At 37.9% G+C, this 16089-nt stretch overlaps 1 protein-coding gene across 2 annotated transcripts in view; it reads right to left on the minus strand.

Moving 5' to 3' along the window:
- Window positions 1–14336, minus strand: part of MEIOB (meiosis specific with OB domains) — a 38058-nt gene extending 23722 nt beyond the window's left edge. For both annotated transcript variants that reach the window (XM_008581594.1, XM_008581586.1), the window contains exons 1-8: window positions 14267–14336; window positions 12290–12347; window positions 10004–10135; window positions 7723–7795; window positions 5255–5450; window positions 1779–1879; window positions 724–776; window positions 541–636 (exon numbers count right to left, since the gene is read on the minus strand). In XM_008581594.1, the coding sequence (XP_008579816.1) occupies window positions 541–636; window positions 724–776; window positions 1779–1879; window positions 5255–5450; window positions 7723–7795; window positions 10004–10135; window positions 12290–12347; window positions 14267–14335 (778 nt within the window). In that variant the 5' untranslated portion in view covers window position 14336. The remainder of the gene's footprint in view (window positions 1–540; window positions 637–723; window positions 777–1778; window positions 1880–5254; window positions 5451–7722; window positions 7796–10003; window positions 10136–12289; window positions 12348–14266) is intronic.
- Window positions 14337–16089: the final 1753 nt, after the last annotated feature.

Below are 16089 nucleotides of genomic sequence, written 5' to 3' on the forward strand. Positions count from 1 at the left end.
TTTTTTTTTTTTTTTTTTTTTGGGGGCTGGCTGGTACAGGAATCAAACCCTGGATGGACCTTGGTGTAATCAGCACCATGTTCTAACTGGCTGAACTAACCAGCCAACTCCTCATATTCTTTTAATTCTATACCTCCACTAACTTTTTGAAGTACATGTGCGCGTGTGTGCGTGTGCGTGCGTGTGTGTGTGTGTGTGTTTTCAGTGTCCTGGCAGTAAAAATTATTTGAATATAGTGAAATTGAATTTACTTTTTAAATAGTAATTTAAGTTATCCAATCAACAACATTGATCTCTTAAAAATCATCACAAAGGATGATGCTTTAAAAATAAGTCTGGTTTTCCACATTTCTTTAGTAAAGATATCAAAGATATAGCTAATTGTAAGCTTTTTTTTAAAAAGTCATATAAAACAATTTTTTTCACTTTTAATTAACATTAAATCCAAGCTGAATTTTCATTCTTAAATATGCTGCAAAAATACTGGAATATGTTTATAGTCATTTCCAAAGGGGTGAAAAATTTCAGAAAGCCTTTTACCTGGATTAGTTGTAATAATGGTTTTAGAGATTACAGTTGCTGTCATGCAGTTCCGAAATTTGTCAAAATTTATTCTTACATCTGAGGCAAAAATTACTGTTTGGGGGAAAAGACATTTAAAAATTATTACATAGGGGAATAAAAAAATAACAAATATTGAAAATGATTATTGAATGATGATACCTGTATCTCGCGGCATCCAGCTCTGTGCAAGTAGAATAGATTCATTATCCCAACTGCATTTGTTTAAAAAGAAGTGATATAAGTTGAATACATTAGAAAAAACTGATAGTGACACATTATGTATCAAAAAAAACAAAAGTGCCCAGTGGCTGGGGTGAGTGTTCCCGCAGGCAGTCATAGACAGTAGGTAAGGAGCTTCACTTCTACTGTCTGTCTCACAGAGTCGTCTCTAACAGTGCTCTGCTCTGCAAACGCTCTATTTTCCCAGCACTTAGTCATTCCAAGCGAGTTAGAACTGAGTGACTAGAAGTCTAAAGATTTTAAAGTCAAACTTTCAGGGCTGGCCAGTTAGCTCAGTTGGTTAGAGCACAGTGTTATAACAGGAAGGTCAAGGGTTTAGATCCCCATACCGCCAGCAGCCAAAAAGAAGAGTCAGTCTTTCTGAACATTCAGGTAGGGCCTCCACAATGAATAAGTTGCTCAGGGATTTTCTGGGTTAAAGGCACTTTTCAAACTGTTTCCTTTGGTACTCAAGAATCAGGAGTCTAAACAATGCCTTGTTGTACCCACTAGTGCCTTAGGGTGCAGCCCCGCCCTTGCGCCCCACCTTGTATCAGGGTACTACCAAGGAATCACAAAGTCTGGCTCATTTATTATCATTGGGACCTAACAGAACACCATTTGTTATAAAATAGAATACTATTATAAAACTGGTCATAGCAGAGTCCATCTAAGCAATTCCATGCCACCTAAAGATCTCATTTTAAGGTGGTGTCCATAGGGCCGGCCTGTGGCTTACTTGGAAGAGCATGGTGCTGACAACACCAAGTCAAAGGTTAAGATCCCCTTACCAGTCATCTTTTAAAAAAAAAAAAAAAAAAAAAAAAAACAGGCGGTGCCCATAAAAACTCAACATTGAAAAGTGAGGTTTATTTTTTTAAATACAATTTATCCCTTATTACTCCTCTCTTAATACGAAATCCATCATATTTCTGATAAAATGAAAATGCTCTATTGTGATAATAGCAGGAGTTTCATAGTTTGGAACAGGTTACCATATCATTGCAAAAGAAGACTCTGTTTCATCATAGAGTTTAACTTCACACCTCTGGCCTTTTCTTCGGTCTGAAGTTGTAAAGTATTTTGGCTCTCCAACCTTAGAAATTGAAGAAAATGATTATTCTTCACCTATAGTTATAGAAGAACTTAAATATTTGTGGATGGGAATACTCTAATGTTTACCCTTTGAACACTAAGTTAGAAATATTAAAATGGGGCCGGCCCTGTGGCTCATTCGGGAGAGTGCGGTGCTGATAACACCAAGGCCACGGGTTCGGATCCCACATAGGGATGGCCGGTTCGCTCACTGGGCGAGCGTGGTGCTGACAACACCAAGTCAAGGGTTAAGATCCCCTTACCGGTCATCTTTTAAAAAATAAATAAATAAATAAATAAATGTTTAGGAATACCAACATCTGAGATGTGACTTATGAGAAAACAACTTCAGTTACTTGTGGGTGGGCAACTCTTATCAACATACAAAGTGGACTATGTCAGGTCCTTATACCTTTTTTTTTTTCTCCTTTTTGTCTTTTTTCGTGACCGGCAACGGATCGCAACCCTCAGTGTCGCGCCCGTACCGGACCGGTATTAAAATGGCAAGAACCACTAACATATATTTAATGATTTTAAAGCATCTTCCATCTCTATTTTTTTTTCCGAAATTTCTTTACTTCTGATTTATTACTACACAGTCACATAATCCTCAAAATCTAAGTTTACACCTGATCATCACATGAGCTCCCTTACCCATTTACCCGTGTTGACAGTGGGAAAAAAACAATTCTATAGAATATTTTATTAGTTACATGATTATAAGCACAGGGAAGTGAAAGCTGGAGAACTCCCAATCCATTACATATAAGATACCCACTCTCAAACATAAGCAGTTAGGCAGTAAAGGAAAATCTCCCATTCGGTCACTGAAAAACGCTAAGGGAATTTTATGATGAGAAAACGCTTTATATTCTATCTCTAAACTAGGTATATTTAGCTGAAGTTGTAAGTTACACTTTAAAGAGAAATACAGACATATGTACTTAGAGTTAAGACTGTGAGTGTCTTCAACATGCCAGGATAATAAATGCTCCAGAATAGGCCCCTTGGTGGCATCTATGTGGACTCTTTGAGGTAGAAAGTCTATTTTCAACATCCATGCATCCCATGGCTCAGCACCGAGCCTGCATGGAGTTCATGGGACTGAGTGAGATTCATTTCCCTGTGCCTGTGTCTTCATTGCCTTAGCAAAGGTATCAGTACTGGTACCCCATCTGCCTTCTTCCCAGGGTTAAGGTGGTGAGGACCAAATGAGAGAATGTATGGGAAAGTGCTTTGACACACCATCCGATTCTGTCTAGATTGTAGGGTACTATGGTTTGAATGTGTCCCTCAAAGTTCATGTGTTGGAAACTTAATCCCTAATGTGGCAGTGTTGGGAGGTGGGACCTTTAAAAAGTGATTAGGTTAGAGGGCTCTGACCTTATGAGTGAATTAATATTATTCTCCCAGGAGTGCATTTTTTGTTATAAAAGTGAGTTTTGGGCTCCCCTTACTGTCTCTTGCTCTTGCCCTTCTCTCCCCTCTTGCTTTTCCACCTTCTGCCATGGCATGATGCAGTAAGAAGCCCTCACCAGGTGTCAACACCATGCTCTTTGACTTCCCAGCCTCCAGAACCATGATCTACGCAGTCTGCAGTATTCTGTTACAGCAGCACAAAACAGACTAAAACAAGGCATCAAAGAAGTGAAGATGAACTCAGGGGTCCTCCTCTACCCCCAGTGAGTTCTCATAAGGGAACAGCAAGGTCCTTGGATGGCTGCACAGCAACAGCCCCAAGCATGGACAGTCAGTTGGCCTCTTCCTAAGCCACTGTCACCACTGCATCTACTGGCAGGACTGAGCTCTGTGGGAAGGACCTGAGGAAAGATGCAAAAGTGCCAAGAGAACAGGATCTGGAAGAGAAAATCAGAGGAAAGGACAGCCAGAGGATGAGAAGTCAGCCAAAACACCAGGGGTGGGGTGGGAAAAGAACACAGTATTAAAAGGAATATTAAAATGAAAAGATGGCAGAGGTGAGATGGAAGAGAGAACAAGTTAAATACAGATGTGAAGAAGAGAAAATGTAAGAGGTCTGGAAGCAAATTGGGATACAAAAGGCATGGAAAGAAGTGATGTGGTGTGGAGGGTGACATTATGATATGTATATTTTGGTTTTCATCCACAGTTCCTGGCTAACATTCCATCTTTCTGTCTTGGAGTGGCTGTAAAGAAATTCTCTGATCTACCTTACCTGATTGTAGGTCACAAGACCCTCAGCTATGAGGTAGGAAATAGGGTGGGTGGGTGGAAAAAGCTGCAGCATATTTTTGCTTAAAATCATACTGGGTCTGGACAATTCTTACAACATTATAAGTGCAATGCCATTGTACACAGCTGTGGGGAAACTGAGAACTGAGCATGCAGTTGGACAACTGAGTGGACTGAACCTAAATTGCCTAGCAAGTGACTTCTCCTATTTTTTGAGATTGTCACACAGGGTGTTTATTCCTCCATCCTAAATTGTGTCCAGTGCTCTCCATGTGGCGGGCGCTGTGCTGTGCTGGGGCTAGGGGTGGTGAACAAAACAGACGTGGTCTCTGCAGCCAGGGGCCTGCCATCCAGGAGAGTCAAGACTCTCAGTCAGCACTTAATTCTGAAAAGCAATCAGTATTTACTTACAACATTAGCCACAAGAAGTTCATAAGTCTATTTCCTCTTTTTTTCCCCTTTGACTATCGCCCTTCCTTATCTTGAGAAATTACTCTTGCCCCTTTAATTTTCTCCATGATTATTTTGTGAAACTTTACTTTTGAGGTCCACCTCTAAATATTTGCCCAGTGACTACTACAGAGCTCAGAACTTGTTGCAATAACTGGGAAGGATGCTGACACCATGATAGGTGACACATTCCCTGGAACCCGTGGGGCACTGCCCTTCCCTCTTCTTACCAGCACAGTGCCAAGCCCTGTGTTAGAGCACTGGAGTCCCTGTTGCAGGACAGCAGGTGTTCTCACTGCCTCCCCATCTCAGGGCACCTCTCAGAACTGGTACACAGAATTGACTCCTTGATTTATTCAACTACACCCCTCAAGGAACATCATGGAGAACTTTAAGTCAATAAGCTTGTCCTTTCCATTGGAATCTTTGTTTTACTAAAGAACGCAAAGCTCTCAGATAGTTAGCAGGTCATTTGTGAGCAGAGTGGTATGCTGCATTTAGCACTCAGATACAATTTTATTTTACGAGTCGCTCACAGGTAAAATGCTACTTTCCCTTTAATGTGAAGTGTTACCATTTTCTTAATTGAGCTTACTACCATGATACAGAGGAAAAATTACTCCAGCTGGTCATAACCACTACTTCCCCAATACAAGTTAACTGACAGAGACTTCCCCACCAAACTGCACTTGGTTTGGTTGGACTTTTAACTTACCGACCTCACAGCTGCAAGCACATTAATAATCCTCCCATCAAGACTGTGTCCATTTGCAACAATGTCACCCAGTGAATAATAATCACGAGACTCTTTAACAGGTAAATGTATCAAAGAAAGTAACTTGGCGTCCACTTCATAACCGGAACAAATTTTTACCGTTGAGTGATTCTCACTGAGCAATAGCTTACAGTTGCTAAATTGTAAAAACACATGAAAATGTTTATATCAAATGATTTCTGAATAGAAAAATACTTTGAAGTTCACAGTTAAATTACTTGGAATTTAAACTATATTAAGAAATTTATACCTTTTACTCTTTAGAAACATTGAATAATGTTGCAAAATATTTTTGTCTAAAATGTACTTTCATTAAGAAAATGTTTTAAGAATCACTTCATGCCTGAGTTCTAAGCACACTCATTGTCTGACCTTGCCCAAGACTCTGAACTTAAGTTTCCTTCTCTATAAAACAGGGTTACAAAAGCATTCTAAAACTTTAGGGGGCTATAAAACCCAAGGATTTGTCATTTCTCTCTCTTGTGACCCTGACTTCTCTAAGTGCCTAAGATCAAGGACTGTGTTTTCCTTACTTCTGCAGTGCTCTATATGGAATAGATACAGAGCATTTACATGGGAAACTTGAATCAGGTACTCTTCCCCTACATCCAAACAACTCCCAAATCCTCTCTATGGAGCCTCCTTAACAGCCCTCTAATCCAGTCCCTGCTCCTCCTTAGTTATTTACCTCATCCATTTTCTCCCAAACTACTGCCTTGGCCTCTCTCTGAACTAAACTCCACTCCCCTGCAGTCCATCCTCCACATGCAGTCAAAGTGATCCTCCTCAACCACAAATAGGAAAATATTATTCCCCAGCTCAAAGATCGTCTGTGGCTACCCATCACCAAAGAATAAACCTGGGGTGCCAGGCGAAGCTGTCTGTGAAGAGTCTCTGCTTCTCCCTCAGGCTTCTCCTCCTGCAGGTCCCCTGCACTTGTCCTGTATTCCAGCCATACCTAGACTACTAGGTTATGAAACAGACATTTTTAGATGAGAAATAGTTGGACATCAGCAGTTTCATATGGCTCAACCTAATATCAACTGTTCTGAAAAGGCCAAAAGCTTCCACGTTTGTTCCCTCTGCTAAGGATGTCCTTCCCTCCATTCATTCATTCCACAGATATGTGCTGAGAACCTATTATGTGCCAGACCCTAATCTAGGCACAGAGGATACAGTGATGAAGAAGACAGACAAGAGCTTCGATCTCATGAAGCTCTCATTTGTGAGGGGGAGACGCAAGAACAATTAATCAAATTGTCTCAGATAGTAACCAGGGTTGTGATGGTAACACTACAGGGCTAAGTCCCAGTAACTGACCGGAAGGGCTACCACAGACAGAGTAAATGGGGAAGGTTGAAGGAGGTGACGTTTAAGCTGACATGTCAATGACAAGAAAAAGCAAATATTCAAAGAAGATGGGAGAAGATTGTTCTATGCAAAGGGAAGAGAAAGTGCAAAAGCTTTTAGTGCTAAATGAGGCCACGGCGTGCACAAAATGGAAAGAAGTTCACTGTGGCTGCAGAGAAACGAGACTCGAGGGTCTGGCACAAGATGAGGTCAGAGAAGTAAGTGGAAGAGTCACAATAGATGAAGGTGGGTATGCAGGAGACTGCTCCTTTACAGGCTGGTGCAGGGGCACAGCTACACCCTCCTCTTGAGAACTGCCCTGGACCAGATATACCTTTGGGTTATGCCCCACCTGCCTCTGGGGGTGGATGGCCTGTAGCCAATTACTAATTTGAGGTACAAAAGCCCAGTCCTCTCCCCTCAGGGAATTGCTCCAAGGGGCCATTCCTACTACCCAGCTTCTTCCTGGGCTCTGACTGAGGCTCCAGGTGAACCAACTTCTTTGCTCAGCTTCTCCCCTACCCTATCCTTGAATGTTTCTCCTGAAAGCTCTCCCTCAACAAACCACTTGCACAAGAATCCTTCCCTTGGGCTCTGCTTCAAGGAACCTGGCCTAAGACATTAAGGCACATGAGTAGAGTGATATCTTGATACGGTAGAAAAAGAGATAGAAAGGTACTTCAAAAAGTTTGTGGAAAAGTAGAATTAAAAGATTATACAAATCTTTCTATGAACTTTTTGAAGACCCCTCATATATAATTTCTAAGATTTATCTTTTCTTCTAATCATTCAATTTTAATGTGACTGGAGTCAAATTCTTGTAAATCTAAGAATGAGAATCAGGGAACTAAAAACAAAGCCATTTTTTCATGTGACTCTGTATCAAAGTAAATTATCTCATAATCAAAGATAAATGTTGTCAGGGAGAATTTAACTTCTAATTTTCAAATTGAAGTAGAGCACTTTTAGCAAAGCTCTCTACTAATCTGATACAAAACTACTAATAATGATTATTCTAGCACAAAAATGATTGATCTTTGTGCTAAATGCATATTTACCTAGGAGTCGCAGGGCTGAATTTTTCTTCTTTTTCTATTTCCTTTCTTTGGATCAGGGGATTTTCAATTATCACTAAGACAGAGGGCAAAGTATGATGGTATTACAAAACAGCAACTGGATAAATAAAAAACAAGTGTACATAAAAATGAATGTAACTATATGATTTCTAATTTCTAAGCTGGTGCTACATATCCTTCACCATCATCTCCTGTCACTAGGAGAAATGGAGTCCTGGGGTACAATCATCACCTTGACCCCAGATGACATTTCTGCTGCTTTGTGTTTAAATCCCAACATGTGACCCACATTAATATTACTTTATTGATTAGTTACACTCAGCATTTGATTTGGTTACAACATGCCCTTCAATAGAACAAACAGTTTAATTGACCTCAACCCACTTTGCACTTAGCCTTGGAAACCACAGTGGGGGTGGAAAGACCACTGCAAACGCTGGTCACTGATTTAGGCTCTGCTCTCATCAGTTTTGTGAACTCAGCATTTTAGGGTTTTGGTTTCCTCACGGCCTATGTTAGACCTTTTGGTGCTCTATTTTGTCCATTCCTAATACAACCATCCCATGATTATCACTATATTTCAAATAAAGAAATTGAAGCACACAGAAGTTAAATAACTTTCTTGAGGTTATATACTTGAATCTAGAAAGCAGTAGTGCTAGAATTAGAATTGTTTCAAAAATCTATAATCTTTTCACTTTACCACACTAACATCTCATTTACATTTATAATCACCATCGACTACAGGCTTTTAAAATCCCTTATCTCATTCACCCTCACAACCATCAACATGTAACATATTTTAGTACTAAATTATATCCTTATCTCTCTACATAACTTATGTTCTGCATAAGTTCAAGGAGTGTTGATAAGTGTACTGGGCTCTATGAAGTTTGCAAAGTTTCCTGCCTTCATAATCTACACGTTCAATGGCCTTATTATTCAATTACGGAGATACTATACATAACCCTGAAAGTTAATAGTACAGGGCAGTATATGATTAGGTACTAAATAACTGGTATGGGTAGTTGGCTGCATGATACCACATTATTGAACAGGAATGGTTTAATTACCTGCATTACTCTTACCTTCTCTTTTTCTACCGTGAAGGAGAGCTGCTTTCTTGAAGCAGCTTTTCCTTCATGAAGAGATGTTTGTTTCTTATATGAGGCTAGAGCTGTCATCTATCAAGGACTAAGTTCTATACTTTATGCTAGGCATACTATCTCATTTAATACTCACAAGAACCTAATGGGACATTATTTCACAGAGAGGCCCAACAGGATTAAGAAATTTTCTAAAAGCCATCATGTAAATAAATATTGGAGCTGGGATTTGTTCAGCATGGGAGCTTTGATCAGCTCTCTTTCCAAACTGGGCCGGTTTACCCTTCTTTAGGTGACCTGGTGGTCCCTTGTTCCCAGGAGGTCACCATATTGATGCCAAACTTAGTGGGGACCCTTGATCAGCATAGCCCAGAACTCGTAGGATCAAGAAATCTTCCTGCCTCAGCCTCCTGCATACTGGGAGTTCAGGCTCACCTCTCAATGTCCAGCAGAGCTGGGATTTGAATCCAGATCTATATGTTTTCAAAGTTCTTGTTCTTTCTACTACACTACACTGTACTGTCAGAGAGATATTAGGGTGAGTAGAAGATGCAAAAGATTTGGTATTTCAACTAAATGCCATTAAAAATTCAAATATCAAATTTTATCAAAATCTATTCAGGACCGGCCCGGTGGCGCACTGCTATAGTGCGCCGCTTGGGAAGCGCGGCGGCGCTCCCGCCAAGGGTTCGGATCCCACATACAGACCGGCCGCTCACTGGCTGAGCGAGGTGTGGGAGCAACACCGAGGGTTGCGATCCCGTTGCCGGTCCCGGTCCGGTATGGGCGCGACACTGAGGGTTGCGATCCGTTGCCGGTCATAAAAAAAGACAAAAAGGAAAAAAAAAAATCTATTCAGTGGCCCTATTATATGTTTACAGAAAGATAAATGATTACAACAGTAGTGGCTGATGCAAACTGAAATATGAAATAAACCAAATATGGTAAAGCTACTTAGTAAAAATACGACTGTCATGTTTGTATGCTTGAAGTAAAATGCTGAATGCCTTGCATTATACTCTCAACATTTGGATTTTTTAAATAAGGTTCTTGAGAATTATGAACTGGATCATTTCACTTTGATTTCCTCATTACCACAAACATATCACAGAAATAATACTGTAATAGAAACAGTTGAAGAGTCAATGCTAACTTACCGCACTCGCCAACTCTAAAGCTGTCAGAAAGCAACTTGATGTAATCTTCTTTGCCCCAGGATGTTACATTTACAAAATGGGTTGGTGAATCTCGAACGGTGAAACTGAAAGTGTACCTTTCTGATCCAATATCTAAGGGAAAACCAATGCTTTTATTTACAAATGAAAAGTTTTATTTCAACTTTGAACAAATGATTATTTGTTTAATCAAATGATTTTTGATGATTATTATGATGATAAAAATATGCAGACACATGGTACAAAAAGTTATTTTAGATGTGCATTCTATAATAAGTTACGCTTTCATGAACTTCAAGGAGAAGTGGTAATAAGCTGCCACTGTAGACACTTCACCTTACTATTGGCTCCCTTGCTCTTTCTCCCCAGTTACTTGTGTATTTGGAGGGAAATGACATGTAGACTTGAACGATCCAGATATTAACTTAGATTCCCCATTTCCCTCTTACTATTTATTGATTTAACCTAAGTCATAATTCAGACCTAAAGTTATTTCAAAACAAATTGTGTGCTACCAAATGAGCACCACTAGCAGTCAGCAAGTGCATTTTTTTCCAAAATGGATATTTATTTATTGTTTTTGTTAATTAAAAAAGTAATACAACCTAACATCTATATGCAAATTATAGATATCTCCTGAACTGTTATTAGTGTTCACCTTTATGGAGAGGACTAGGATGGGAAGAGAGGGGAGTTAAAAGGGGAATTTCACTTTTCAACTCTATGAACTTTTGTACGACTCGAATATTTTACGAAAATATAATGTTATATGTGCAATGCTTTTAAGTCAGTAAGCACACCTTCTCCAAAAAAGGAATACTATAAATGTCATCATGAAAAGAAGTCAAACAATACAGAAGTGTTACCCTGCACTCACAATCTGATGGAAAATTGTATTTCATTGTTAGAATTTTAGCAAATATTTTAATAACTACTTTTTTCTAATTTATACTTTAAATTATGCCTTCTAGAGCTTAGAAAACAAAAAGATAGACTTTCTCAAACTATTCAAATGGTACTTCTGATCTAATTAATTATGATAAAATAAAGTGCATACATAAACAAGTATGGGTACAAGATGACATCTTTGTTATTTACCTCAAAAATGAAAACAGAATATTAATATGAGATAAAATAAAAATAAAGGTACCTATCACTATACCATGAGTCAAAGTAACAGCCACAATTACTCAGGTGATTCTAGCAAAATTAATGTCTTCTTTTGCCAAAATTATTGGCTGGCTGGTTAGAGTTCTGATTTACTTAAACCATAAGGAAGCACACTGTAACCTTTGACAAAAAAAAATGTAAATACTTTTAAAGGTAATAGTAATAAATTGCTAGTTTTGGTATTTTGTATTTTATCTTTTATGTCAACCACAAAAATTTGAAGGTGAGTTGATTTTTAAAATCCTATTTTAGACTTGGATTATGTTTCTGTATTCCTAAAACTCTTGGATAGTTCAAGCAACTCGATAAGAACCACTAAAGCCAAAGTTAACTGTATTTTCTGCACATGAAAGATGAATTTTTTTTCACTGAATTGTCTGATTGTCTGAGTAAATACATAGACACGACTGCCATACTTTTCTCCCCCTCAGGCATTACTCTATTATAACACCTCCCTGCTCAAAAACTTTCATCCTCATCACTTTCTGTCTTATAAGAGATTTATGTATTTGTCCCTTCTTAGGCTGAAAGTGATTAACATGGAGTTCTTACTATGGGCCATGCATGATGCTAACCCTTACGTGTATGAACTCATTTAATTCTAATATCAGCTTGATTTATCGCCATTTCATAAGTGCATATAGCAGAGATCTTAGATCACTCGGTGACTAAGTAAGCCCAGTCAATCTAGATCCCAGCTCATATTCTTAGACACTACGATATCTGAAGATGGTATGAGACTACAACTTCTCTCCATTTTACCTTTACACTCCACAGGACCTTACACAGTGGAGGTGCTAAATAAATGCATGTTGAGACAAGTTAAGGAGTTGGCCAATTTAATTAGATATTTTGGCATTGTATACCCAACACCTTTAACATCATGTTTGAGAAACACTGAATAAAATAATTAAAAATAATGTTAATGTTCTCACACATATGGCCTTGAATTGAGTACTTGACCATACAATACAGAACACAGGCATTGTTCTTGAGGAGTTAAACAGGCAAGGAAAATTTAATCACTTAAATATACTTTGTTATAGTCATAAGCCACAGTTGATGAAAAATGAAGCAAAGAGTTAAATAGAACTCAGCTTTTTCTGTCTGGAAAGCCTTTGACATCTGTTTTCCCAATAACTATACCGATTATTTTCTGAAAAACAAGAAGGTTATAGAAGACCAATATTAAACACAGATGTATATGGTAAATTTAATTTCATGGATTTGTTATATTTTACTGGTTCTAACAAACATTTTTGACTAGGAACTATTTAAATGTATTTATTCCTGAAAAACATCTAAAAGAACTTCATAAATGTTCAATTCCACAAGGAATGATACAAAATAATAAGGCAGTTAACTGCTATTACAAATAAAATCGTTTAATACTTTGTATGTTTCTACTTTATTTTCAATCCCTAGATGGAGCATTGTAACTGCCCTATGCTGTCAGTCCTTACTGAATCCATCCAAAGCACATGTATAATGCAATTTAATTTGCCATGGTCTTCAAAGCTTTCCTTTATAGGGTTTTCTAACAACCCACATAAAATTGCTTAGCTTCTTAATACAAACTTGCTGGACAGTAATATAAGTTAGACTGTAACAAAACCTGTATATTGCGGCTAATAAATCTAAATTCTAAAGCCTTAGATCATAAACGTTAGAGATATTAACATCTTAAAATTTTAAGTGTTCTCCTTAGTGACACCAAAGAAAAATTAAATATTAAAAATGTGCTTTAGACACATTTTAAGACATAAAAATAACTACTTTTCCCTGAAAGTAAAAATCTAAATTTATATTATTAATTCTAGCAACTAATTTCAATCTTGCAATAATGTGTGACATTTAAAATACAGTCAAGTTTTTAAGACTACCACATTCTAGCTGAGCTATTAGCTGGTCTTACTACGTTTAAACACATTGCCGTTATTTCAATTCATTAATGTAGATCTCACTTAGTTTTACTGGAAAAACACAACTAATGGAAGTGTTGAGTAAAACTTTCTAACTGAGGGGCTGGCCCGGTGGCGCACTGCTATAGTGCGCCGCTTGGGAAGTGTGGCGGCGCTCCCGCCGAGGGTTCGGATCCCACATACAGACCGGTTCCCACTCACTGGCTGAGCGAGGCGCGGGAGCAACACCGAGGGTTGCGATCCCGTTGCTGGTCCCGGTCCGGTACGGGGGTGACACTGAGGGTTGTGATCCGTTGCCGGACACGGAAAAAAGACAAAAAAAAAAAAAAAAAACTTTCTAACTGAAGAGGTGACTAGTAAATAGTTTACCTTTCAAGAAAAACTATAACGATAATTATTTTTAACATTAATAAACTTTGTGTTGCAAATTATTAAAATTAGATGTAAATTTATTCTGTTTCAAGAAATCTTATTTGTAAAAGCCAAATGTAAATAGCAGACTGCTCACTCGGAAAAAGTCAAAAAAGGGAAGGGAGTAGAGTAATTGCTTTACAATAAGTTTTTCACCTCCTAAGATGATTCCATTTTAAATAAATAACAGTCTCGGTATATTTGAAATGATTGAATTCCCTCACAATCCCTCCCCAAAAAGTCAATTTTCACATAGTCATTTCAGAAACATACCTGTTGTGTACCTTATATCATAAAAGCAGCATGATGGCAAATATTTAAAACTATAACTTGGATAATTTGATTAGAGAATTGCTACTACTGAACAAAAATGATTTAATTTTACAATGTTAAATTTGATCATTTATTAAATTTGTCCCTTTATTAAATATTTAATTAAAGTAATGCAAAAAACTTCTGATCATTTTGAACAATCACTAGTCATATCCAAAATTGTATCTCCTACTCTATAGATGAAAGATTAATTTTCATTTACTGGCATAAATGCAAAGAAATTTAGGGGTATTTGATATCTAACAATTATACTAATGCAATGAGTATCTATATTTGTCTATTATACATATAAACATGTGTCAAAAGAATCAATAATACTGATGTAATGTAAAAAAAATTGATATAATGTAATGTTACCACATAAGGTTTCATTAGAGAACAATCAAATTGCCATATCATTGAAACATACCAGATTAGCCATATTTGGATACAGATCTGAAAGTGCAGTGAAGGTCTTCGACACAAAGAAGTTGGCCATTTTGTTACCTACATTTTAGGAAATATAATTTAGATGTATCAATTAAATAGCTAAAATAAACCATAAAAAATTCCAAGATATGAGAAAATTATTTAGGAAAGCACTGGATGTTTTTACTCATTCTTCAGAAAATTTTTATTAGAGTGGTGAAATGTAAATTAGCACAGGTTCAACCAATAGAAAACATGTTCAAAATGTGCTTTTATAATGATATAGCTAGGTTTCAATTTTTAACTTTCGCTTTCTAAAACCATGTAAAATTTAGCAATTTTTGAGCAATATATAAATTTAGAGTTTCAGATAACAGACAATTCAATGGGACATTTGAGGATTTAGACATTTATTGGCATCAAGCCAACCTAAAAAAATACAGCAAAACTATTGCAGACACCTTAAATCATGCACTTAGTTAACTGTGTATGGGGAAAGGTAGCTGCTTTAAACACACCTCTAAAAGGTGAGCTCCATGAGGGCCAAGGTAGCATCTTACATATTTTTATGTGTGTATTTCCATGCTACCTTGCACATAGAAAACACACAATAAATATCAAATGAATGACATGGTGGTTTGTCCCTCAATATCATCACTACGAATGGTTCATTTGTAGTAAAAATTGCAAATTACTCCAAATTAACAGATCGACTTATTTCACTTTATAACACATGGCCTCTTTAACTGTGTGAATGCCCTCACCCACAGGCCTGTGACACCTCAGTTTCAGGGAGCCTGTGGAGTTTGTCAAATATGATTTTGAATTCAAGCACTACTACTTTGTAGTCACGTGTTTTGACATTACTGAACTTTAATTTCCTCATCTGTAAAATGTGGATAATATCTACCGTGTAGTGAGAATTAGAAATAATGGGTAAAAGATGCCTGGATGTTCACAGCACTGCTTTTCAATATTTTCCAGTGTAGCAGTTTTTGCATCCAAGGCCTTTGGGTGCCAGAAGAAACTATTGGGAATTAAACAGTGTTAAGTTTCTCACTCATTCTTTGGCCTGGTCTGATCTGGCTTACTATGCATTTTGACTCTCTGAAATACTGTTGGAGTGAGCAGGACTGAAGCCATGTTGGGACCTAAAACTGACTGGGCTACAAAGGGGGGTGGATTTTTTTTTAAATTTTTTTTATTTTTATTTTATTATTATTATTTTTTTTAAAGATGACCAGTAAGGGGATCTCAACCCTTGCCTTGGTGTCGTCAGCACCATGCTCTCTCCCAAGTGAGCCAACCGGCCATCCCTATATAGGATCCAAACCCGTGGTCTTGGTGTTATCAGCACCGCACTCTCCCGAGTGAGCCACGGGCCAAGCCGGGCCAAGGGGTGTGGATTTTTAAAAGGACAGTTTGGGCTTTTTTTCTCTCCATTCTTTCTTCCCATCCTCTGACTTTATTATCTTGCCTGCTAAATTGGAGAAAAAGGCTGAGAAGCTAATCAGTAATATGCAAAGATAACAGTTCTTTCTTTGAGACAGTTGAGTTTTAAGAAGTGATCAAGGCCAAATGACTGGAAGCTGATCTTGGGCCAAGTCAACCAGAGCTCTGTGAAGCAAAACTACGCAAAAGACTGCAGAAAAGGTGATTCTACTCCAGAACAAATCAAAATCTTGCAGGGCCCTGAGATAACAGCAAAGATGAGAACAGAAACCAGAAGAAGCCTTGGCGAGACCTTGTACCTGACACATACGCATGGGCTCCCCGTAGCTCCCGTACTCTTCTTTCTTGCTTTTCGCCTCTCACATTCCATTC

Source organism: Galeopterus variegatus, unplaced genomic scaffold (genome assembly GCF_000696425.1).
Source record: "Galeopterus variegatus unplaced genomic scaffold, G_variegatus-3.0.2 Scaffold92, whole genome shotgun sequence".
Lineage (NCBI taxonomy): Eukaryota > Metazoa > Chordata > Mammalia > Dermoptera > Cynocephalidae > Galeopterus > Galeopterus variegatus.